The sequence below is a fragment of the Octodon degus genome, unplaced genomic scaffold (assembly GCF_000260255.1).
Source record: "Octodon degus isolate 3935 unplaced genomic scaffold, OctDeg1.0 scaffold00015, whole genome shotgun sequence".
Classification (NCBI taxonomy): domain Eukaryota; kingdom Metazoa; phylum Chordata; class Mammalia; order Rodentia; family Octodontidae; genus Octodon; species Octodon degus.
In genome coordinates, this window is record NW_004524591.1 from 17,582,312 (window position 1) to 17,607,515 (window position 25,204).

At 38.3% G+C, this 25,204-nt stretch overlaps 2 protein-coding genes across 2 annotated transcripts in view; one reads left to right on the forward strand and one right to left on the reverse strand.

Annotated features, from left to right (window-relative positions):
* Hibadh (3-hydroxyisobutyrate dehydrogenase) overlaps nt 1–25,204 on the reverse strand; it is a 131,755-nt gene that overhangs the window by 96,556 nt on the left and 9,995 nt on the right. The window contains exons 2-4 of the mRNA XM_004626497.2: nt 17,938–18,098; nt 4,169–4,278; nt 972–1,093 (exon numbers count right to left, since the gene is read on the reverse strand). Coding sequence (XP_004626554.1) covers nt 972–1,093; nt 4,169–4,278; nt 17,938–18,098 — 393 coding nt within the window. The remainder of the gene's footprint in view (nt 1–971; nt 1,094–4,168; nt 4,279–17,937; nt 18,099–25,204) is intronic.
* On the forward strand, nt 22,666–24,347 carry LOC101584219 (cysteine and glycine-rich protein 1). The gene has a single exon (XM_004626496.2). The coding sequence runs from the start codon at nt 22,716–22,718 to the stop codon at nt 23,295–23,297; it is 582 nt and encodes a 193-aa protein (XP_004626553.1). The 5' UTR covers nt 22,666–22,715; the 3' UTR covers nt 23,298–24,347.

Below are 25,204 nucleotides of genomic sequence, written 5' to 3' on the forward strand. Positions count from 1 at the left end.
CTTTTTGTCTCTAAAGATCACAATCAATTTTAATATAACTGAAATAAATTTTATACTTTGTTGTCTATTGCTACACTGCTACAGAAACATACTCACAGGGTAAATCTGATTAGACAGGAATTTTTTAAAATTTGGAAATTACACAAAATCATAACCTATTGTCCTCCCATTCCAAAATACTCAGAGCCTGCTATTTTTAATACAATAAGTTTTTAGAATTTTATTAGTAGGCTCTTTCTGTTCTAACAGATGATCATATGATTTTAAGTATGTTATATGGTGAACTACATTTACAAATTTTCTGATAGTAAGCCCTCTCTGGACATATGGCCTAAACCAAACTTGGTTGTAGTATTTGATATATTTTATTCATGGTTGACTATGTTAGCTACTATATTTTCTTCCATACTTATGATTTAAACAGACCTAAATATAATTTTTTTTCTCCTACTGTTTCTGTCTTGTTTAAGCATCTGACTTCTATATCTCCCGTAAAATGAGTTGAGATGTATTTCCTCATTTTTCTGGAAAAGGATGCATAAAATTTAGATGATCTGTTCCTTAAAATTCTAGTAACAATTATCTGTAAAATCCTCCAGGCCTCATGTTTCCATTGTGGAATGGTTTTTTGTTTTTTCCTTTTCCTTTTCCTTTTCATCACTTCTTCAATTTCTTTAATAATTACAGGACTGTTCAAGCTAATTTGTTTTTAAAACTTAAACTTATAAAAGTTGATCTGTCTACTCACAGCAATGGAGACAAAAACTCACAACCCTTCAGAATTGTAGTATCTTCACATCTAAGAATTTAGAACCATCAATCTTTTTGTTAGGTTTTAATTTTTAACAAAGAGATTGAGAATCATGTAACAGATCTAAAAATGACTGCAAATATTTTGAGTGGCCACGAAATCATGACTATTGCTTTTGACAAACAGATATAGGTGCGCAAATATTTTAGCTACTACTTACCACCAGAAACAGGGGCATCCATGAAAACTGCTCCCATTTTCTCAACTTCTTTGGCCAGTTCTTTCGAAACTGCAGGATCAATGGTACTGGAATCTATTAATAATGAGCCTTTCTTCACTTTTCTAAATAAATGAATAAAAATATACTTTTCAATTCTGAATAAACAATTTATGCAATTACCTATAGAATCAGAATCAACTAAGAGCTTTCAAATACCCCAGAGGACTTTGGTTCAGTACTAAAAACATTATTAGCTAGAACTGGCTCAAAAATCTCATATTCATTTTCAGATCAACTATAGTTCAAAGTAACTCAAAGTCTTCCAAATAAAAACAACAACAAAAATCTGATAGACTACATGGTATAAATTCTAGTCCAGGTAAAATATACACTAACATAATAATATATGTGAAGCTAAAATGTAAGCCACTTAAAATATCTATTAACTTTAAAAGGGTATTTGATAGGATTTAAATTTTTGTTTGTAAAGTCCCTCTTTTAAAAAGAAATTCATTTGCCTTTAACAAGCTGTACTGCAAATTTCACATATCCATGTAATTTTCACAATGCAGAATAAACATCAGTAATTGAAATCTAGACATTGGCTTCAGGATGACTCATTCTTTTCGTAACTAATATTTTTAAATGCCAAAATAAAATACCAACTAAAGAGGGAAAATAAAAGAATAAATCATGAAATTTCACAAATTCTTCTATCGTTGTTGGTTCTTACAATAAATTAAAGTACATCTATTGGTAAAGAGAGAAATAGTCTTTTCATATATCAGATTTATCACAACATTTAAATAGCATTCTTACTCTAAAATGTTTTTTGTTCATAGTATAAGCACAGAATATACACTACATAGCTCCCTTATTCTCTATAAGGCACTGCTTATTTCTATTGACTAGCAAAGTGACCTAAATTATAATTTTTTTTATGAGCAGAATATATTTATTGAGAGAATGAAAGCTCCTGTCCAAGAGAGGGACAAGAGGGGAGCCCAAGCGGGTAGTTCCCCCCTAAATTATAATTTTTTTAAAGGGCAATGGACATCTTTAATTCAAATTTCCCAAAGTTGTTACTATACATTACCAACTCAAAGGCCACAGAATCATGATTAGAAAATTTGAACCCAGTAAATACAAATACTGAAAAAAAAAAAAAAAAAAAGTCACAGCAAAACTACTACAAAATGAAATTTTTCTATAAGAAAAAATAGCACAGAGAATTTTTTTTATATGTATTTAGTATAGGGTCTACAAGGTCTCACTACACAGATCAGACTCATTGTGATTCTCCTGTTTTCAGCCTCCCAAGACTGGGATTCTAGATGGGCACCACCACAGTCAGTCTCAATCACTGGCACACCAGGCATCAAATCCTGCTCCCTGCATCTGCCTAAGCAGGAGCTTTAATCCACTGAGCTATCTGGCCAGCCCTGCACAGAGAATGATTTAAACCATTTTAGAGGGCTGGTGAGATGGCTCAGTGGTCTAACGCACCTACTTAGAACAAGCTAAGCCAAGCAAAGCACAGGGACTGCGGTTCAATCCCCCAGCACCACATGCCAGCCTGCCCCGCCCCCTGGTGGGCTGAGCTGGCCACACACACAAAATAAATAAATAAAATTAAAAAAAAACAAAAAACATTTTAGACACATAAATTATCATAGTATGAATTAAATGCTTGGATATATTCCAAAGAAGAGACATAGCAAACTCTATTTAGAGAGATTATATCAGTATGTAGGTTTCACTTTATAACTAACCTAAAAACTAAGAATTAGTTTTATCAATCTTCCATATCTTAGTATTTTTAAGATCTTAAATCTTTAAACAAATGGGAAACCATATCAAAAACTTACATGGGAAGGGAGCTAGCTCAGCAGCATAAGCGCTTGCCTGGCAAGCACAAGGTCTCTAGCTTGATCCCCAGTAAAAAAAAAAAAAAAAAATTTACAGATGCACTGGATCAGGAGAAATAATCCTGACACAGAATAGAATAAAGAATCATCCATGAGAAGCAAATTGTAGCTCAATGTAAAGCCAAACTTTTTGAAAGTACTCCTTGGAGAAAACTGGTCTGGTAGCCGGCCATTATCCTCCAAGATAAAAGATATTAATAAATATAGGGTTGTGTCTCCATACCAGGTTTTAATAACTTTTCCCTGAGAGGTAAAGCAGGGCCATAACTGAAGCAGGCTAGGTAATGAGCCAACTAAGATGCCTCTGGACCACACACAATGTGGGTGGGCCTGGGGGTTCCATACAAAATGAGTACCTTCCACCCTCCCTGAAATCTAAACATTTACCTTATCAGTTTTCTGCCTAATATCCAAGTGTCTTTTGCTTCCAAGTTTGTGAGTTTTCTGAAGCAATTCAATTTCCAAAACCCCCAAATTTCATACATTATAGTTTCCTAAAGTTAAACTCTTTCTTTTAGTCCTGTATATATCTACACAGCTAATAGCTGACATTAGCTCTCTGCTGAAATTCAACAACAAATTAGGTTGGAAATAACCAGTAAGACCAGAAAACTAAGTAGAGAATTCAACCACTGTCATCCTAACCTAGCCACAAGGGTTTGGCAATGGGCAGCAATTAACCAACAAGTTTGCAGAGCCAGGGACAACATGCACTGGCTGGGAAATTCTGAAGTAAATCCTATTTTATTTAAAGAGCTACTGCTAACCTTTAATTCCAACTTCCCAAAGTTCTTACTACTGATCTACTAACCCAGAAGACATACAGCAACTTTTTATTATACAATAAACTGTTAAATAACAGTGTTCTTTCCAATGTTTGGTTTTATTTTTCATAGAAACTTTTCTCTGAAGCTCTATAAGCCATAAGAAAACTATGCTTTTATTAGTTGTATGGTTTAAAATGCAGGTTTTAAAAGTCTCTTAAATATGCTACCAATGAAAGAGTAAGTTTAATGTAAGAGTTACCAAAAAAATAAACAAGCAAAGAAAGAAAGCAAATAAACCAAAAACACCTATTTCGAAAAATTACATGTTTGACTTTAATGAAAAAATACAGTAAAGCCTTAACAATAAGAAAACATGCTACTCACATTATAAAATAAAACAATAAAAAAGGCTTAATAAACATAAATGTAATTCTCTAACAGTTCTAACAAATGTGAAATTCATGAATTATAACAAAACAATCCATACTTGAGAAATACATACTTTAGAATTCCATTTGCTCCAGAGTAAGCTTCCACTGCATTGATACTAGTGGGCAGCATCGTAATAATTCTGTCAGCCTTTTCAGCTACATCTGCTGGGGAAGACACTACCTTTAAGAAAAAATGCACAGACATATTACTTAAATTAAAATATAAGCAGTTACTACAGCACAAGTAGGAACCACTTTTTACATATACCAAAGCAGTTAAAGCACATAAAAACCAACCCTTGTTTGCAAATGACCAAAAAGAAAACAGTTCATTGCCTAAAATAAGAGCCCATTTTGTATACACACACTGATACATTTCCTAAGGAATCAAATCTTTTTTTTTTTTGAACCAGGGATTGAACTCAGGCCCTTGTGCTTGCCAGGGAAGCGCTTATTCCACTGAGCCATCTCCCCGGCCCCCTCAAATCTATTTTTGAAAGTATGAGGGAATTGATGGGAAATGGGCAAAACCCAACATTCCTGGGAGCAGACACCCTTTTCATGAATTCCTCCAACTTAGATTTGTAAATAGTATACTTTTTGTTATCAGCTTTGACTAAGAAAAACACTAATACAACAGAGCTGGTAATCCAACCACAGGACTCAATAGTGATTTGGCAAGCAGCAAAATCCCTCACAAAATTTCAATCTCCAACCTCTACTATACTTCAGTCTCTCTTTCCAGACCCAAAACTAAACAAACAAAAATCACTATTTCAGAAAAGAAAGGATGAGGACAAGGACACAAACACCTATGGCAGGAAAGCTGATGGGTGAGGTACCAGAACTCATAGGGAAACTAAATATACAGAGACATATGAATAGGCACCAAAGTACCCTCTGGATCCTCATTCCTACTTTAAATGTGCCACCAATATACTATATAGTATATCCATTCTGATTATGCATGCACACACAACACGACCACTGATCAAGATACATCAACTTTAATGACTTACAAGAGCAGAGGCAGGAGAACCCACCGTGGCCATGTGCAGACCTGTGCTTCACTAAATGCCTGGAAGGTTAGTGAAGCACAGTTCTGAGTGTGTCTGTGCATTATCATCATGTTGGCTAGCAGAATGAGGCAGGAAGACCCACCCAGTACATAAGTGGCTTCAACCAATAGACTTATAGCCAGGATGGACTAAAACAAAAAAGGAAGTGTAACCATTGTGAAACAGCTTCAGTTTTTACCAATGCTTTTGGATTCTGGTCTCCAGTTTCTTCAGTCTTCTAACTTGAATTTGTACTAGTTACTCTACAGTGAGCTTCTAGGCCTTCAACCTTAGAACAGTGCTACATCCTTAATCCCTACTGTTCTGCTGCTTTCATCTTCTTGCTCTGAGCCACTAAGGGACCTCAAACTCTCAGGCACAGACAGCCACTGTGGATTCTTTCATCTCTGATCCTGCACATGGCCACTGTGGATTCTCCTGCCTCTGCTCTTTTAAGCCTACCTAGTACACTCCCTTGCATAATTACACATATATTTTCAACTGGTTCTATTCATGCGGTCTACATACTCTCACTTGTACTCTCCCCTTGCCCTGAGCAATCTTGGGTTTTTTTGTTGTTGTCTGTTTCTTTGTTTGTTTGTTTTTCCAGAACTGGGGATTGAACTCAGGCCCTTGTGCTTGCCAGGCAAGCACTTATTCTACTGAGCCATGTCCCCAGCTGACCTGAGAAATCTTGCTCTCTCTCATAAACACCTGGCCAGCCAGCTGCCAACAAAGAAGTCAGATGTCAGTAGCTCACTCTGATTCAAATTCTCCCTTAATAGAAGGAATCCACCACTCTGGCAAAAGTTTTCTCTAGTACTTCTTCCCTCTCAAAAACACAAATAGTAAAACAAGCAAAAGACTACCAGGCAGATAATTCAAGACCTGTCTCCAGAATAATTTACATATAAAAACCGTCATACATTATGTATATAGAAACGGACATTTTCCACTAGAAAATGTGAAGAGATAAGTAAGCATCTTAGGAATGGGAATGTCTCTGCTTTTCATGTGGTGTGTGTTTACATAACATTTTCTTTTTATGTTTTATGTGTAGTTGATGAAAGTGAAAAAATGGAAAGTCAAACACAGTGTGTAATCTAAATATTATGAGCTAGAAGTAATTATATTTCAATTTTCCATAAAAGACTATCAACTTCTAAATCAAATTCTGGATAAACCAATTTCATAATTCATTCTTTAAATTTTCAGACAATCAGGTATCCTAGTACTTCTGCATTAACAGCATAGGATATATCATAAAACACTGAGACTCCAAAGCTAAACAAAAGATTCTCTCTTTCAATGTTTTAATCTATCAACAATGCAACATTTTAGCATCTACAATGAGGTACATTCAATATTCTGAAAATTTTTAAATTTCACATCAAAGTACAAAAACTATACATAAGTTACATGAAAACTTTTCCTACACTCAAGTAAATACTGAGCTTCAGAAAGGGCTATTTCCTGATCGACTTCAACTTTATTCAATAGAACTTGGCTCAGTAAAATGAGGCAATAAGAAAAATTAAGGGGGCCAAGGAGCTGGCTCAGTAAAATAAGCACTTCCCTGGTAAGCGCAAGGGCCTGAGTTCAATCCCTGGTTCCACTAAAAAAAAAAAAAAAGAAAGAAAGAAAGAAAGAAAAAGAAAAATTGAGTCTTATTTCTCTACTCTTGAGCTATCTCAGAAATATAAGGTACTTCAAGATTCCCACTGGTTCATTTTAATAGAGTAAATACAATGCAAAACAATGGCATACCTTTCAGTGATACTTCTTTCTACTGTAGCTCCCTGTAGATCCTTCAGGTATCTCAGTAAGTCCTGAGATCTAAAGAATCAATTCCAGGATTCCTTTTAGCAACTAAGAGCTCTCTTCCATTGAAAAAAAATTCAACTCCAACTAGATAATTTTTTGAGAGGTTCCCTAAAGGGCACCAACAATTAACTCACAGTTGTAAGGGTGCTTCACATCTCCAAACTCCTCATGCTCACAAACTTGGCAGTACTAATCCATGGAATCTATGGAACTGCCAAGTTCATGGGGTAGCCAATCAGCCCCCTACATCCCTAACATCTGCTTTGTGGGAAGCCTGGATTGTCAGAGTACTCCTAACCCCTCAATTATACAGCAAAGTAGTCTGAAAGCTCACAGGCCCAGAAAAAATACACAATCATAGTGACAGCTGGAATGTCACCACCATTCCCACTCTGGCCATAAATGCTCTATATCTAATGACTGTACCAATTTGGTATAGAATAATAACAATTCTCTAATTTACACTACAAAGGAATATTAGACAAACATCCAAATAATTTGCCATGATTTCAAGACTCAAACAACTGACAAAACTTGGCCACAACTCAAAAGCTGAGGGGAAAACACCAACCTCATTGCCAATTTGACACTAACCACAAAACCTTTTAGAAGCCAAATTAATTAGAGTCCCTTCAGTTACATCTTCTAATTGAGTGGATAACCAAGGGTAGCATGGGTCAAAGACAGGAACATTAATTTGCAGAAGCCAAGACCCAGGTTTAGTTGCAGTTCAGCCAACAAGTCATGTGATTTTGTGCAAATCACTTAACCTCTAGGTTTTCAAGTGTATAAAAATAGGACTGTGAGGGTTTTTTTAATTTCTATATTCAAAGTAGAAAGGAAACTTAGAAATATTTTTATATTTAGTAAGCTTAAATTCTAGGAAGACACAGTCGCTGTGAAAAAGAGCTGATGGGACTAGAAGAATGGGCAACGACTCAGTACAAACTGACATTAGCTGGAAACACACTGCAGGTGTTCAACACTTCCACATCTTTGGACAGTCACTGGGCTGGCAGACGCTGAGCCTGAGCTCCGCTCAGATTGCTAAGGCTCTCCAGGAAGATCTCCTGAGAATTCCAACCACCTCATTGTGATACTGCTCTGAATTAGGAGGACACTCCTTTTGTACTACCTCAACCTTGACTGTGGAAGACGGGTTGCCATACATATTACAGTATTGATGATCTTCAAGAATCTTTATTGCTAATTTCTTGGACTTTAACTTTGGATCATCTGTATGCTGACATGTATTAATGGCAAGAGTAGAAGACAGGATAGATTAAAGGCAAAATCTGCTTTGCTGGAGGGGGAGAGGAGAGCCAAAAGCAATCCAAAGGATCTCCTTTGTACGTATCCACTGGAATGAGACAGCTGTTGCCTCCTCACTTTAGAGATAAAAGTCTTGCCGTCTCCTCCCAGACAAGGAGATGTACGTCAAATTCAGTACTGCTTCCAAGTAAGCCTGATAACAAAAATCTCTAAAAAAAAAAAAAAAAATATGAACATGACTTTGTTACACTCATCCCTCCTATATTTTTTTAGTCTTTCAAAGTACAAAAGTACACTCTCACTTCAAAACTACACTATATTAGAAAAAAAATTTTAAATTTTTTAAAAGCTTGCCTATAACTTGAAACAGACAATAACGTTAGAGCCCACTCAGCAAGAGGCTTATAAAGTCCTCATTTAATAAGATTTGAGTGAATGCCAGATTAGATCCCAAGAGATTTATTTCATTTTGAAACATGTGTCCTGCCTTACAACCCAGAACAACAAAATGGTTTCCAACCTTTTAAAGAAAAGATCTAATTAAGCCTAGTTCAACTAAAAAGCTCATACACAAATAATGAATTTAGGGGCCAAGGAGATGGCTCAGTGGAATAAGTGCTAGCAAGCACAGGGGCCTGAGTTCAATCCCCGGTTCCGCCAAACAAATAAATAAAAAATAACAAGTCTATCCCAAATTGTGGAACGAACTATCACCATCTCAAAAATTTAAAAAAAAAAAAAAATTAGACAATGAAAATAAAGCACAAGCTTTGCCTTTCATGGTAAGCCTTAAATTACAAGGACCTTCCACAGATCAAAGTATAATGGAAGGAACAATGTGAAAAAGATCCTAAAGCAGGCAGGAATGCTGTCCAATCATCTCATCTCTTAGTTCTGTTTCATTATTGTCATTTCCAATATGTCTACAAGTCTCTTCCAAAAGAACTTTGGGCTCAACAACTTGGCCAGGGCCCTGGAATGTGCATGTGTGGTGTTGAGAAAAAAAAAAAAAAAAAAGAGCATAACGAAATACAGGATGGATGCAACCATCAAATCCACAGCAACAGTATTAGCAGCTGTACTATTAGCACTTTCTGTCACGTTATCTGTGACTCAGAGAGAGGCAGATACTATTATTATTTCTGTTTTATGGGTTGAGGAAATTTAAGCAGACACAATCTTAGGTAATGTTTGAAGTTACAGGGCTAACTTATGGTAGAGCTGAAATTCTGGCCCAGGCTGTGTGGTTCCAGTTTGCAGCTGTATTGTTGTATTTTGTTCTTGGAAGTTGGTTGTTCTGGTACTGAATACTGGGACCAACACCTTCACATGAGCTAAATCTCCAGCTCATTTTTACTTTTTGAGACAGGGTCTCACTAATTTGCTAAATTGCCCACGCTAGCATCAAACTTGTGATTCTCCTGCCCCCTCCTTCCAGGGGACTTCAACTCACTATCGGCGTGCGCACTCACACACAGACTTTATGTTCTTAAACCACTATGTTCGCAATATACTGCTTCCTGATTTCTCTGATGATTATCATCAGTTACATTCTTTAAAAAAACACTAGGAGTTAGGGTGATGCACTGTAAGTCTAATTTAAATTGCCAATAGAAATAAGGACATAATAAACATGATAAAACAGGAAAGTCCACATTTTGTAATGAACATGGGCACAAATACCAAATTTAGCCAACTATAAACATCTTCTTAGGATAGGTTAACATTTAAAAGCATAAATAAGTTGATTAAACACAGTCATGTAAAACATGAAAACTTTTGCCTTCTTAGTAACCCATGCAGTACATTTTATGGGATCTTTAGAACCAGCTGAATCTCTAAACTAGGTATGTCTACTATGGTACTTTTTCCTGGCTGCAGATCTCCAACATAAAGACAGTCAATACCAGAAATCAAGTAGCAGTCTTTCTGCAATCTTTTGGAGTGGGGGAAGCATGCTTCTTTTCTTTCGCTTTCATCTCATTAGCTTCACTTACTAAAATAACATGGGTGAAGAAATTGGGGGAGATGAACACTTGTCATTAAAATGTATGAGTAGACTCAACTATACCCGGAACTTTTTAACCTTTGATTAGGCATTGTTGTGTACAATGGTAACAAGGGTCAAGGTTTTTACATATATTCTTCCAGTTCATTCCAAATCTTGTCTTTGCTTACGGTAGTAGAATGAAATTCAATTTTTCTTTTATTCAACATCTTTTTAAAGTAAATATAAAAAATAAAGTATATATGGCTAGCTATGAATACTAACATTTTAATATATAAGAACATATTCATTTAAATTAATATAACCTTTCAAAGTAGTAGTTTTAGGAAATCACATTTATTCAAATGGCATTGCCACGCTTCAAAACATTTTCTAAGCTGCCAAAATACATCTTTTATGAACAAATGTTTTCGTTTCATTATGACAGGATACTTTCCCTCCAGTTCAAAACTTTTCTACAGTTTAATTTTCTCACTTCACTCATCTATATCTCCTTCTCCTACCTCTGCCACTGATCTAATTAATGCACAGAGGATCTCTCAGAGTAGTGGTGGCAAACCTATGGCATGCAAGCTATGGCAGACTGTTTATAACACTGAAAGCTATCACTTTCTTAGAGTCAAGATGTTTAGGAGAACCAGAGACATGAGAGAGGGTACAGGAAAAGAGGGTGCTGTGTTCTAGGCATCCCATCTCAGTGCTAACAACACAGAGTATTTCCCATACTGTGTTGAGGGCAGAGTTACACACAAAGAGCAAGGCCAAGTCTTCACTATTTTATAACCTGGAAGAAGCAGCTGTCCAGAATCCAATTTCATTCCTTACCTGCCTTTATATATGGCAAGGAGAAAGAGAAAAAGAAAAATCCAGTAATTGAGCCTGTGTCCTGAACTCCTAATTTCTACCAAGAACCTTGGAAACCTTGTCTTCATACATTGATTTCAGACTACCTTTCTGTTCAAAGAAAGACTATACACAGTATTTCTATAGTTCTCCATCAGAAATAAAATGACTCAGCAATTAATTTTTTCTTTCTTAAGAACTGCTTATGACTATTACAGTCAAATAATAATTTTAATAACTTCCTTGTAATATTAGTTGTTCTTGCCACTCAGACACACCCAACACTTTGCCACATTCAGTCAACCTGTTTTATTCTCTACAGCACTAGATGGTTTGCTAGGCCAAATGACACTGATCCTCAATATCAGTCCTCAAACTATATTGATCTAAAGTAACAATCCCTAGCATATAGAGACTGAGGCTCTGCTTGTTGAAGAAACTAGTCCTCTGTGCTTGTTCTTAACCTAAATAGACCCTAGGTATCCTTCTATTGTCTGCCTAAATGTCTAGCTTGTTAAAAAGAGTCTATCTGCTCTCTCACCCAATGTAATATATATTTTTTTAAAAAAGTGCTAATATGGCTGTTTACTTTTTCTTTCAATTTATCACATTCTGGAAGCACATAAAGGAATGTCTTTGACAATCTAGTATTACTACTGGTCACCAAAAGCAAAGACTGTGACTTTTATTCTAGGCTATTGTTTCAGTGCCTGGCAGATGGGAAATTTTCAAATACATCTGTTAAGTTAGTGACCTAATGGAGGTTCTGCCTCCTGTTCTGCCAAGGGAGTCCATAGGAACCTTCATTCTTAGTGACCAGAGCAATAAAAAGTATCTTTTCTTCACAAAGAAGTGGGGAGACTGACACTGCCAATTGAATGAAGCATTAGAAGACGAATGAAGAACTGTGTACAGCTCAGAGGTGTACTAAGGTTTCCTAAAACTAATGCACAGCTAACACTGGTACACTAATTTTAGTTCTTTACATACATTAACTCATTTAATCCCCATAATGTTTCTATGAAAAGGTTATAGTCATTATTCTTATATCACACATGAGAAAACTCAGAGTTAGAGACAATAAAAAATTTGCCCAGGGGCCAGGGAGATAGCTTAGCAGCCTAAGCACCTGCCTGGCAAGTACAGGGACCTGGGTTCAATCCCCAGTACCACAGGCCATGCCAGTCCCATGACAAGCTGGCCACCAAAACCAAGTGTGGTGGCCCACACCCATAATCCCAGTGACAGGAGGATCACTATGAGTCTGAGCTGTACAGGAAGACCCTGTGCCAAATAAATAAATAAAGTTTTTTAAAAACTTAAAAACTTGCCTAAGATTGCATAGATACTAAGTAGTGAAGGTGGATTCCAAAGCACAGGCATTTTTTAGATTCCCAATACACGCTGAATTAGTTTCTCACAGCTTCCACAACAAATCACAAGTGTGGTCCTTTAAGACAACAGAAATTTACTCACACAGTTTTGGAGGCCAGAAGTCTGAGATCAAGGTTAGGCTCAAAGGAGGGTCTTGCACTGCCTCTTCTAGCTTCTGCTGGCTTGTAGAGTTCCCTGGCTTTCCGCAGTAGCATAACTCTATTATGAACCTCCGTTTTCACATGGCCTTCTACTCTGGGTCTTCTCCCTTTCTGTCTCTTGGAAGGACATTTGTCATTGGATTTAAAGCCCATGTGAAACCTAGGATGGGCTCTAAATTCAGGATGAGCTCATATCAAGACCCTTATATCTTTGAAGACCCTGTTTGCAAAAATGTCACATTTGCTGGCACTAGGAAGGTAGGACATGAACGCATCCCTTCATCTTGTTTTTTTTTTTTTTTTGGGTGGTGGTGGTAGTGGTGTTGAGAGTCAAACTCAGGTCCTCACACATGCTAAGCATATATATTAAACCACTGAGCTACACTCCCAATCCCTTTCAAATGGCTTTACTGAGGTATAATTCACGCCATCATATAAGTCCATTTAAATTATAAGTTGGCAGCTTTTAGTACATTCATTGATATGTACAATCATTACCACAGCCAATTTTAGAATCTTTTCAAAGAGACTCTATATCCTTCAGCCATCATGCTTCTGTGCTTACCTCTATCTCCTCCCCAGCACAAAACACCTAGTGTACTTCCTATTTCTATAGACTTCCTTAGTCTAGATTAGCTAAATTGATGGTGGTGAACCTATGGCACACATGCCACAGTGGGCTGCTTGTTATTACTGAAAACTAAGATTTGTCATCACTGCTCTAGATCTTCATGCACGGAACTCTACAGTACATGGTCTTTTGTGACTGACTTCTGTCACTCAGCGTGCTTTCGAAGTTCATCTACATGGTAAGAAATAGCTACACTTCATTCCTTTTAATTATTGAATAATATTCTCTTACAGAGATATAGCTCATTTTATTCTTTTATTCACAGATCTGTATTTGAGTTTTATCCACTTTGAGTCATGCTATTATGAGATATGCCTGTGGACACACATTTCCATTTCTCTTGGGCATTAACCTAAGAGTAGAATTACCACTGCTGATCATAACCCTAAGCTCAATTGTTTGAGGCACTCCTAGACTCTTTATTAAAGTGGCTCTACCATTTCACATTTTTAGGGCCCTAATTTCTCTATATCCTGAAGAACACTTTCTGTTATCTAATTTTTTTTTGTATTCTAGCCATCGTAGTGTATGGCTGCTTGGGCTTTTCACTGCACTTTTCTGCTTTTTGTGTTGAATACTTTTTCATGTATTTACTAGCCTTTTGCACAACTTTAAGAAATATCTATTCAGATCCTTTGCCTATATAATTACTCGTCTTTTTATGTTTCTGTTGTAAAACTTCTTGATATGGTCTTAGCAGAGATATGCACATTTGTAAATATCAATTTTAGTGGGGGTTTTGTTTTTGTTTTTGTTTTGTGGCCAGCTCAGCCCACCTTGGGGGCAGGGCTGGCACAGCACTTGGTGCTGGGGATCAAATCGTGGTCCCTTCATATTTGCCTAAGCTTGCTTAAACAGGCACTTTAAACCACTAAGCTATCTCACCGGCCCCTGTAAATAACTTATCCAACTCTGTGAATTGTCTTTTCACTTTTTTGGGAAGGTACTAGGGATTAAACCCAGGGACTTCACAGTGAGCTACATCCCCAACCTAAGCTCAAAATTGCAATCCTCCTGCCTCAGCCTCCCAGGGTACTGGTATTACAGGAATATGCCATCATGCCTAGCTTTACTTCCTTGATTGTGTACGATTTTTTAACTTTGATAAAGGCCAATTTACTTATTTTTAATTTTGTTCTTCACATTTTTGCTGTCATATCTAAGAAAACTTTTATAAATCCAAAGTCACAAAGATTTACACCTGTGTTCTAAGTTTTATAGAACATCTTTATAGGGGCCACTATTTGATCACTGTATATCCTCTAAACAAACCCATTACAACAAATATCATTTAATTCTACCAAACTCCCAGATATAGAGCCACAAGTTAAAGAGAGAGGCTAGTGAGATAGTTCAGCAGTCCAAGTGCCTGCCTGGCAAGAGCAAGGTCCTAAATTTAATCTCTAGTAATGCATGCTGTACTGGCCCCAGCACCCTGGGCACACTGTTCTAGCTCCGAAACCAGGCATAGTGGTGTACACCTGTAATCCCAGTGCTGGGGAGGCTGAGACAGGAGGTTCACTACAAGTCTGAGCTGCACAGTAGACTCTGGGGCTGCGAAGATGGCTCAGTAGAATAAGCGCTTGCCCAGCAAGTACAAAGCCCTGAGTTGTATCCCCAGTACCACAAAAAAGAAAAAAAAGATGAATGCATAGTGAGACTTCGTATAAAAAGAAAGAATAAATGAATGAACAAACAGAGGAGACATGATTAGTGACTTGAGAACACTGATCCCAAAAGGACCTGGATGTTTTATTTTCCAGTAACCTAGACTATGAAGATAACATGTAGTTGCATTTTAGAATCATCAAGGAACATGCTGTAATGCTCCAAAATGTCACACAGAATTTAAAAAGTCAAGATGTGAAGCCAATGGCAGACCTGTGTTTAGAGCCTGGATCTTGCTATTCAGTTACTAGATATCCTTGGGGATATTATTTCCTTTCTCCCATATATCAGTTTCTTGATAATACTAAAAATAAAATGAGATAATATTTACAAAGTTTTACCAAAAGAAGGGCCAGCCAGATAGCTCAGCAGACTAAAGCGCCTGCTTACCAGAATGCAGTGAGTGGCTGGGGTTCAATCCCCAGTGTGCCATGCTGGCCCCGCCCCCATGGCACGCTGAGATGACAACTGAGACTGGGTGTGGGGGCACATGCCTATAATCCCAGCGCTTGGGAGGCTAATAACAGGAGAATCACTATGAGTCCAATCTACATAGTGTGACCCTATAGACCCTGTACCAAATACATTTTTAAAAAGACATAGTAGGTGCTCAATAAATATTAGCATCTCTTTTCTCCCTTTATTTATTTATTTAAAGTTAAAAGAAGGATTTTTTGGGGGGCGGGGCTGGCTCAGGATGCCTTAAGGGCAGGTCTGGTAAGGAATGAAGATCTGGGGATCATACCAAAGAATCCTGAGCCTGACTGCTTTGCTTAAGCAGGCACTTAAACAACTGAGCTAATGGGCAGGCAGGCCCCCTCTTCTCTCCCTGTAAAATGTAAACAAGCTTTATTCGTTTGGGGGGAGTGAACTCAGTGCCTGTGCATACGGTTAAATCTTAGTTTGAAGGGAGCCTTCCTCTCACGCCTACCTGAAGTTACTAAAAAGAATTATTTTGGGGAATAGAGGTAAAAGGGATAACTTCAGACTATGAAGTAGTTCAGGTAAAGCATCAGATAGGTCTGGAAATCTGAGACGCAGCAGAAGAAATTCACAGAAATTCCATAGGTAAGCTGTGTGCTACAGGCATTAAGGGAAGTATAATGGCATCAATAACATTTTTAATTAATTAGTTTATTTATTTGATACAGGGTCTCATTACGCAGTTCAGACTCATAGTGATCCTCCTGTCTCAGCCTCCTCAGCACTGGGATTATAGGTGTGTGCACCAGGCCCAATTTCCATGGTCAGCAGTGCATGCATTATTGGGGATCAAACTCTAGTCCTTGCGCTTGCCAGGCAGAGGCTTAGACCACTGAACTATCTTCCCAGCCCTGGCATCAATAATTTAAAAGTTCATAAACATCTGTTTTGTCAGTACAGGTAAATAGTAACCACTTAACTCCTCTATCTTTGGTTAAATTCTGTATTTAATTTAAGGCATTTCCTCAGGTTAGGGCCTGAGTAGCCCTGCCACTCCTACTAATAAATACATCATCCACTGAAAAGTTACAACATTAAACAGATGCATTAGCTCAAAAACTAATAATCTAGCTCCTCATAACAACCACTAATTGATTTGTCTCAAACTGAATATCAACTTAAAATGTGTACAATATCTGAAGATGGGAAAAGGTCACCTTTCCTAGCAAAGTAACTCATCAAATCTTTCCAACAAGGTTACTAAGTGCCTAAGTTACTCCAGGTCAGCTGCAACACTGCATTAGCTGAAACAGTTCCAAGATCACACTCACATTCTTAACTAACACTACTATCATTTGCAGGTGACACACAAACCGTGCAGAAGATACAGGATCCCATTTTGGAAATGACCACTCAGTTACTTAAACATATTCATTACCCAGGCACTGCAATTTATAGTGGTACTGTCTATGCTTTCAAGTTTATTATCCAGAAGTTAACTGCTTATTTTTCTGTCACTTTTTCTATTACTTATTATTTCTCAGAAAGTGGTTACTATTTTCCAAGCTCAGGGATCACATTTCACCCTCAGTTAACACTCTACAACTTATACAAAATTTTCCACATATCTAGAAACAATACAACTCTAATTTTAAATACTAATACATGGTCTCTTGTCATCTGAGTTACTAATAAAGTTTAACAAATTCAAACAACACAAGATTTAAAAAACATATGCTTAACCAGCAAGTTGAACTATCATTCAGTATAAATAACTGTAGTCCTCAAATTCTTGAAACATAAATATAGCTTAAAAACAACACAGGGAAGATTTGTGAAAATTCAATTCTTAAGTACACTGTATATGTAGGCTAACTCCTAATCTATGGCCAATATGTAATATATACTCACAAAGTACTTTCAAGTAACATTTACAAAATGTATTTACATATATTCTTTCATTTGTGTTTTACAATCTAATGACGTAAGCTACCATCGTCTACATTTTACACATAAGGAAAGCAGCTGAGGTGAAATAACTTGCTCTCATGTAAGCATGTGAGCTGGAGCTCAAGGTAAGCTTCATATCATTAAGCCTACTTCCATTTATGACAATGATGTCTGCTCCCACTTACACAGGAGGCTATTTTTACCAAGCTAACTGCTTTAATAATATAATAATTAGTAAAGTTACTATCTGAGTAAACTAATAGAGCAGAGCAAATCCCTCCGACCAAATCTGAGAAATTTTCTAGGTCACCCACTGAAGAACATACTCCCTACCTAATTATCTAATGAATGTGCTCCTTTGTTGCACAACTTGATACTGAACGAATGTTAAGTAGATGATATAAAGCTAACAACCAACTAGGTTCAGAACGCCAATGGATATATTTCTTAGAAGCTGTCACTTATTTGAATGAATTTTTAAATATTAAAATCTAAAGTAAGGGTTGGGGAGATAGCTCAGTAGAATAGCACTTGCCTGACAAGCAAAAGGTTCTGAGTTCAATCCCTGGTATTGGAAAAAAAAAAAAAAAAAAAAAAATCCAGAGTAAATCTTAAGAAAAGGCCTTACCTGTTCACCTGCCTCTTGAAACTCTTTGCAAGCATCAGGGAACACATCATAAATAATGAGGGGATAACCATGTTTCATTAGATTTTTTGCCATTGGATTTCCCATGTTACCCACTCCAATGAATCCAACTGGAGTCTTAGAAGCCATTGACCTAGAAGCAACTGATACCAATATATTACTTTCAATAAGGGCAAATAACATAGTTATTATAAACATTTTTATAAAATAATAAGTCAATACTATTCAGAAGTTTTCTATAAAAGAAAAATTTTAAAAGCTAATTTTAAAATTAATAACATTTAAAGGTATCAACAATGTACAAACAGATTAGCCTGTAATTAGTTTTTTTAAAAACATTAAAATTTTAGGCAATCTTTCTTTTCTTACTTTAATTTTATTTTATGTATTTAGTACAGAGTCTACAGGGTCTCACTACATAGATCAGACTAATAGTGATTCTTCCATTTTCAGCCGCCCAAGATCTGGGATTACAGGCATGCGCCACCATGCCCAGTCTCAATTCCGCCTCAGCATGCCCCAGGGGCAGGGCTGGCACTGCATGCTGGGGACTAAACCTTGGTCCCTACATCTTTTTTTTTTTTTTCTATATTGCCCCTCAACTATTTTTAACAGTAAACTCAAACTCAATAATGTTATCATTTATAAAACACATCTTACATAAATTACCTATTATGCGATATATTTGGATTTCTTATACCTATATTATCTCATTTTTTAAAGATGTCTAACACACTGAAAGACTGCGCCCAAGAATTAGGAATCTTTTCATCCTCCCTCTCCCAGTTATAGAAACTATCCCCTCCACTACCATAAAAACAAATATTGGGCTGGGGCTGTAACTTGGCAGTAGAGCAGGTACTCAGCATGTACAAGGTTCTGGGTTCAATCCCAGCACTACCAACCCCCCCAAAAAAACTCAGTAGTATGTTAACCCCCAAAGAACATATTTCAACTAGTTATCATTCTATAAATGTAGTCCTAGAGAAAGGAAGGAATGCTTCCATAGCCTTTAGTGACAGTATGTAGGCTTTGATCAAACATTACACTTTTAGAAAAAGTGTGAAAGAAAGAAAGGGGGAAGGAAAAGGAAGAGAGAGGAGGGGAGAAAAAGAGAGGAAGGAGGGAGGGGGAGAAGGGAGAGAAAGAAATAAAGAAAACCCCTTAAAGCTTTATATAAGATTTGGCTTTTTCTTCCTTATAAGAATTTTCAAAACCACACTGGGGAACACAATTTCAAAGTAATGTGCTAGAACATAAGAAAGCTTTATAATACCATAAAAATAACATTAGATACAATCTCCCAGTTTTTAGAACAAACGTTGCTCAACAAATATTTACTGCCTGAAGCACTTACAAAGCTTAGAGACAGATAGCAAAACATGTTCCTTTCCCTTGAAGGAAAGCTCATAATCTAGTGAAGGAGAAATACCTTCACTAGCCCTTTCACTTGTCAGCTTTATTTTTCCTTTCTTCACAGAATCCAGTTTTCTTTTGTTGTTGTTGTTGATCATTTTATTTATTTATTTAGTACAAGGTCTTGCTATGCAGCTCAGACTTGTAGTGATCCTCCTGTGTCAGCCTCCCTAGCACTGGGATTACAGGTGTGCACCACCATGCCCAGTTTTGGGGTGGCACAGCACACCCAGGGTTCAGGAGCCAGCACAGCACAAGACACCAGGGGTTCAACATGGGTCCTTGCACTGGCCAGGCAGGCCCTTAGACCACCGAACTATCTCCCCAACCCTCTACTACTATAAAAACAAATATTGGGCTGGGGCTATAACGTGGCAGTAGAGCAGGTACTCAGCATGTACAAGGTTCTGGGTTCAATCCTAGCACTACCAACTGCCCAAAAAAACTCAGTAGTATGTTAACCCCCAAAGAATGTATTTCAACTAGTTACCATTCTATAAATGTAGTCCTAGAGGAAGGAAGGAATGAATCAGCAGATGAACTGTTGTTAGAAGAAAAAACATGAGGCCGGGGAGATGGCTCAATGGAATAAGCACTTTCCTGGCAAGTGCAAGAGCCTGAGTTCAATCCCCAGTTCCGAAAAAAAAAAAAAAAAAAAAAGGAGGAGGAGGAGGAGGAAGAAGAAGAAAAAAAAACATGAATGCAAGAAAACCTAAAGTTAACAGAAATTTTCTATGTCAGAGACAGTGGACCTTTTAGAGCTTTCAATGATACAATCAGCACATGTGCCATAAGTTCATCAGCACTGCTCTAGACTTCCTTTCTGCTGTTATAAAATATCCCACAGACTGCTTGGCTTAAGCAGTACATATTTATTTCTTACAGTTCTGTAGGCCAGGACGTCCAAAATGAAGGTAATCAGGGTGGCAGCACATCAGTGTCTGATGAAAGCCACTTCCTAGCCTGTGGAAGGCAATTTTTTTACTGTATTCACATATGGCAGAAAGTGAGAACAAGCACTTATCACTTTTCCTCAGAAGGGCACTAACCCAAAGATTTGGTTCTTTGAAAGAATAAACAAGATTGATAAACCCTTAGGCAAACTTATGGGGAAAAGAAGAAAATCTCATATCAATGCAATAAGAAATGGAAAAGTTGGGCCAGGGAGATGGCTCAGTGGAATAGGCGCTTCCCTGGCAAGCGCAAGGGTCCGAGTTCAATCCCCGGTTTTGTACAAAAAAAAAAAAAAGAAAAAGAAAGAAAGAAATGGAAAAGTTGAAATCACATTAAACACCACTGAAATTCAGAGGATTTTTAAGAAACTACTTCAAGAACTTACATCGAACGTGGAAGAAATGGAGAAATTCCTAAACACATATGAAATACCAAAACTGAACAAACAAGATATAACTGGCAACAAAAGAGAAGCAATAATAAATACAAAAAAAAAAAAAAAAAAAAAAAAAAGCTCAGTACCCAGTGGTTTCATCATATAATTGTACCAGAACTTTAAGGAAGAGCTAATGCCAATATTCTACAAACTCTTCAACGAAACTGAAAGGAAAAGAGTGCTGTCATACTCATCCCATGCATTATCCTGATACCAAAACTAAAGAAGGATCTAACAAAAGAAAACTATAGGCCAATCTCCTTAATGAATACAGATGCAAAGCTCTTCAACAAGATATTAGCAAAAGAATACAATAAATCAGTAAAAAAAATCATATAAGTACATCATAATCAAGTAGGCTTCATCTCAGAGATGCAAGGATGGTTTAACATATGTAAATCAATATCTTATATAATAATATAACTGTATAAATAAATGTAATACAATACATCATACAAACAGGAGCAAGAATAACAATCACATGATCTGCCTTTGACAAAATCCAACATCCACTGAAGATAAAAAATTCTTGAGAAAAATAGACATAGAAAAAATTTATGGGCTGGTGAGATGGCTCAGTGGTCTAAAGCACCTACTTAGAACAAGCTTAGCAAAGCACAAGGACCTCGTTTCACTCCCCCAGCACCACATGCCTGCCAGCCCGCCCCCTGGTGGGCTGAGCTGGCCACACACACACATAAATAAATAAATAAATAATTTAAAAAAAAAAAAAAAAAAAGAAAATTGACTGAAATATTTTTAAAAAGAAAGAATTTATTTTAGGGCCGGCCTGATAGCTCAGCGGACTAAAGCGCTGGGATTCGCTCCCCAGTGGCCTGTGGTGCCGCCCCGCCCCCAGGGCATGCTGAGACAGTAATGATGACTGGGCATGGAGGCATGAGCCTGTAATCCCAGCACTTGGGAGGCTGAAAACAGGAGAATCACTATGAGTCTGATCTATGTAGTGAGACCCTATAGACCCTGTCCTAAATATAGGAGGAAAAAAAAGGAACTTAAACTAGAGGTTATTTATGACTAACTCATTGCCAACATCACACTAAATAGAGAAAAGCTTAAAAGTTTTTAAAATCAGGAAGATTAGGGCCAAACAGCTCAGCAGATTAAAGCACCTGCAAGCAGGTACAGGGACCAAGGGTTCAATCCCCAGGCCTACCGTGCCAGCCCTGTTCCTGGGGCCTGCTGAGACATTGACTGAGACTGGGCGTGGTAGCATGCTCCTGTAATCCCAGCACTTGGGAGGCTATAAACAGGAGAATCACTACAAGTCCAATCTAGTATTGAGACCCTGAACACCCTGTAGACTCTTTCCTAAAATAAAAAATAAAAATATTTAGCTAGAGCAATCAGGCAAAAGACAAACATACAGGAAAGGAAGAAGCCAAACTATCCTTATTCACAGATGACATGATCCTTAAACAGACAACCCAAAAAACGCCACCAAAAGATTTCTAGATCTAATTAAAGCAATTCAACAAAGTAGCAGGATACAATATAAATACACAAAAATCATTAACATTTCTGTATATCAACAATGAACTGACCAAAAAAGAATTAGAAAAACAGTAGTTTTGGGTCGGGGAGATGGCTCAGTAGAATAAGTGTTTGCCTGGCAAGCGCAAAGGGCCTGAGTTCAATCCCCAGTTCCACCAAAAAAAGAAAGACGGTAGCTTCAAAAAATGAAAATACCTAGGCATTAATTTAACCAACATGGTGAAAAACTTCAATAATGAAAACTACAGTAACCTGAAAAAAGAAATTGAAAAGGTCATCAGAAAATAGGAAGACCTATTTCTGGATAGGTAGAACTAATACGGTTAAAACTATATTAACAAAACTGATACAAACATTTAAAGCAATATCTATCAAAATACCAACAACAGCCACCGCTTCCGACTGCATCTGTCCCGCTCACTGCCGCCCACCAGCTGCCAGAATGCCGAACTGGGGAGGAGGCAAGAAATGTGGGGTGTGCCAGAAGACAGTTTACTTTGCCGAAGAGGTCCAGCGCGAGGGCAGCAGCTTCCATAAGTCCTGCTTCCTGTGCATGGTCTGCAAGAAGAATCTGGACAGCACTACTGTGGCTGTGCATGGAGAGGAGATTTACTGCAAATCCTGCTACGGCAAGAAGTATGGGCCAAAAGGCTATGGCTATGGGCAGGGCGCAGGCACGCTGAGTACTGACAAGGGAGAAACCCTGGACATCAAGCATGAGGAGGCCCCTGGCCACAGACCCACCACTAACCCCAATGCGTCCAAGTTTGCCCAGAAGATCGGAGGCTCTGAGCGCTGCCCTCGATGTAGCCAGGCAGTCTATGCTGCGGAGAAGGTGATCGGGGCTGGAAAGTCTTGGCATAAATCCTGCTTCCGATGTGCCAAGTGTGGCAAAGGCCTCGAGTCAACCACACTGGCAGACAAGGATGGTGAGATTTACTGCAAAGGATGCTATGCTAAAAACTTCAGGCCCAAGGACTTTGGCTTTGGACAAGGAGCTGGGGCCTTGGTCCACTCTGAGTGAGGCCGCCCACCACTGCCTGCTGCACCCGCCCTCTCATGCTTTCCAGTGCCATTTCCTTCCCAGCCACCATGGAGACCACCAGGATTCTCTCACTCAGCCCTGCTGCACATCACTAATGACTTGAACTTGGGCATCTGGCTCCCTGTGGTTTGGGGGGTCTGCCTGAGCTCCTGTCCCACTAAGAAGCGTCCCCTGCCTTGCATCTGACACCATCATCAGTTAAAGACACCTGTCTCTGTAGTGTTAAGTGGGACCAGGCCCTTTCCCCACACCTCACTCTTCAGAGCCTGGCCTCTTCCATGTTGTCAACAGGACTCCTGAGCTCCCCTGTTGAAGTCCACAGGAACAGACAGCAGTGACCAGCAGGGGGTGGGATGGGGAGCAGGGTCAAGATGGGAGGAGGGGATGTTTTGGTGTATTGGATCCCAGAGACTCTCCTCTGAGAAAGAGGGTGGGGCTCCTTGAGGCTCCTCAGAAGACGTCTGAGGACTCCCTGCTCAGAAGTCACAAGATCATTGGCCACAGCCCTTGCTGCTCCAGCCCTCTTGCCTTTGAGCCACTGTGGAACTGGATCCTTCCATTTGAGATTAGAGAACAACCCAGGTGTGGGAACCCCAAAGTTGGGAGGTTGCCTGACCTCAGTCACTAGTTCCTGGTTTGATGGGGGAGATTATGTGAAACACTTTCAAGCCACATTTGCATCTGTCAGTGGTCCAAAGCCTAAGGTGGTTAGCCCTGGCCCTAACCTAGGGTCTGAAGTTACAGGGAGTGCAGCCCAGATCAGTGCTCTGCTCTAGCCATGCCTGGTGATTATTCCTCAGATGTAGAGGGAGGCACACTCACCCTTCACCTTCTAATGCCCCATCTATCCCACGCTTCTCTGGGGGCCTTCTCTAGCCACAAAGCCTCCTTCCTTATAGAACCCAAGTCAGGAGCCGCAAGAGGAAGGAGGTGGGCCCTGCTCTCTTCTCGCAGTGGCTGAAAGGAACACTGTAGCTGTCAAATGCAAGGGCCATGGGCACAGGCTGATTTTTCTTCTGGTCAATAAAGCTGTTTAAAACTGAAGAAAAAAAAAAAAAAATACCAACAACACTTTTTACAGAACTAGAAAAAAACAATCCTAAAATTTATATGAAACCAGAAGAACGAAAAATAAAGAAATACAAATAGCAAATGCATTTATGGGCAACAAAAGCAAAGTAGGAGACACCACAATCCTATATTTCAAGTTATATTTCAAAGCTATGGTGATAAAAGCACAGTTCTGGCACAAAAACAGATATGCACATCAGTGGAACCGAACAAAAGTTGTAGGAAAATCTCAGGCACATTCAGCCATCTCATCTTTCACAAAAGTGCTAAATATGTAAAATTATGCTGGAGAAAGGACAGCCTCTCTAACCAAAGGTGCTGAAAAACTGGTTTTAACATGCAAAAGAATAAACCGAGTCCTCTATCTCTCTATCTCTCATTCTATCTAAAATGATACCAACATGTATTGAGTGCCTAGATATTAAAGTAGAAACACTAAATCTGCTGAAAAATAAATTAATTTTAAAAATACAAAAAAAAAAGATCTGAGAATTAAAAATACAAGCATAGGCAAGGACTTTCTGAACAGAACCTCCAGTGCACAAGAAATAACAGAAATGAACAAATGCGGATTACATTTAAATTGAAAAGCTTTTGCCCAGCAAAGGAAACAACCAATAAAGTGAAGAAACTACTCACTTTGCCAGTTACTCCTCAGACAGAAGGCTAATATCTAAAATATATAAAGAACTCAAGAAAGTAAATATCGGGGCTGGAGAGATGGCTCAGTGGTCTAAAGCACCTATTTAGAACAAGCTTAGCAAAAGCATCAGGGACCGCGGTTCAATCCCCCAGCACCACATGCCAGCCAGCCC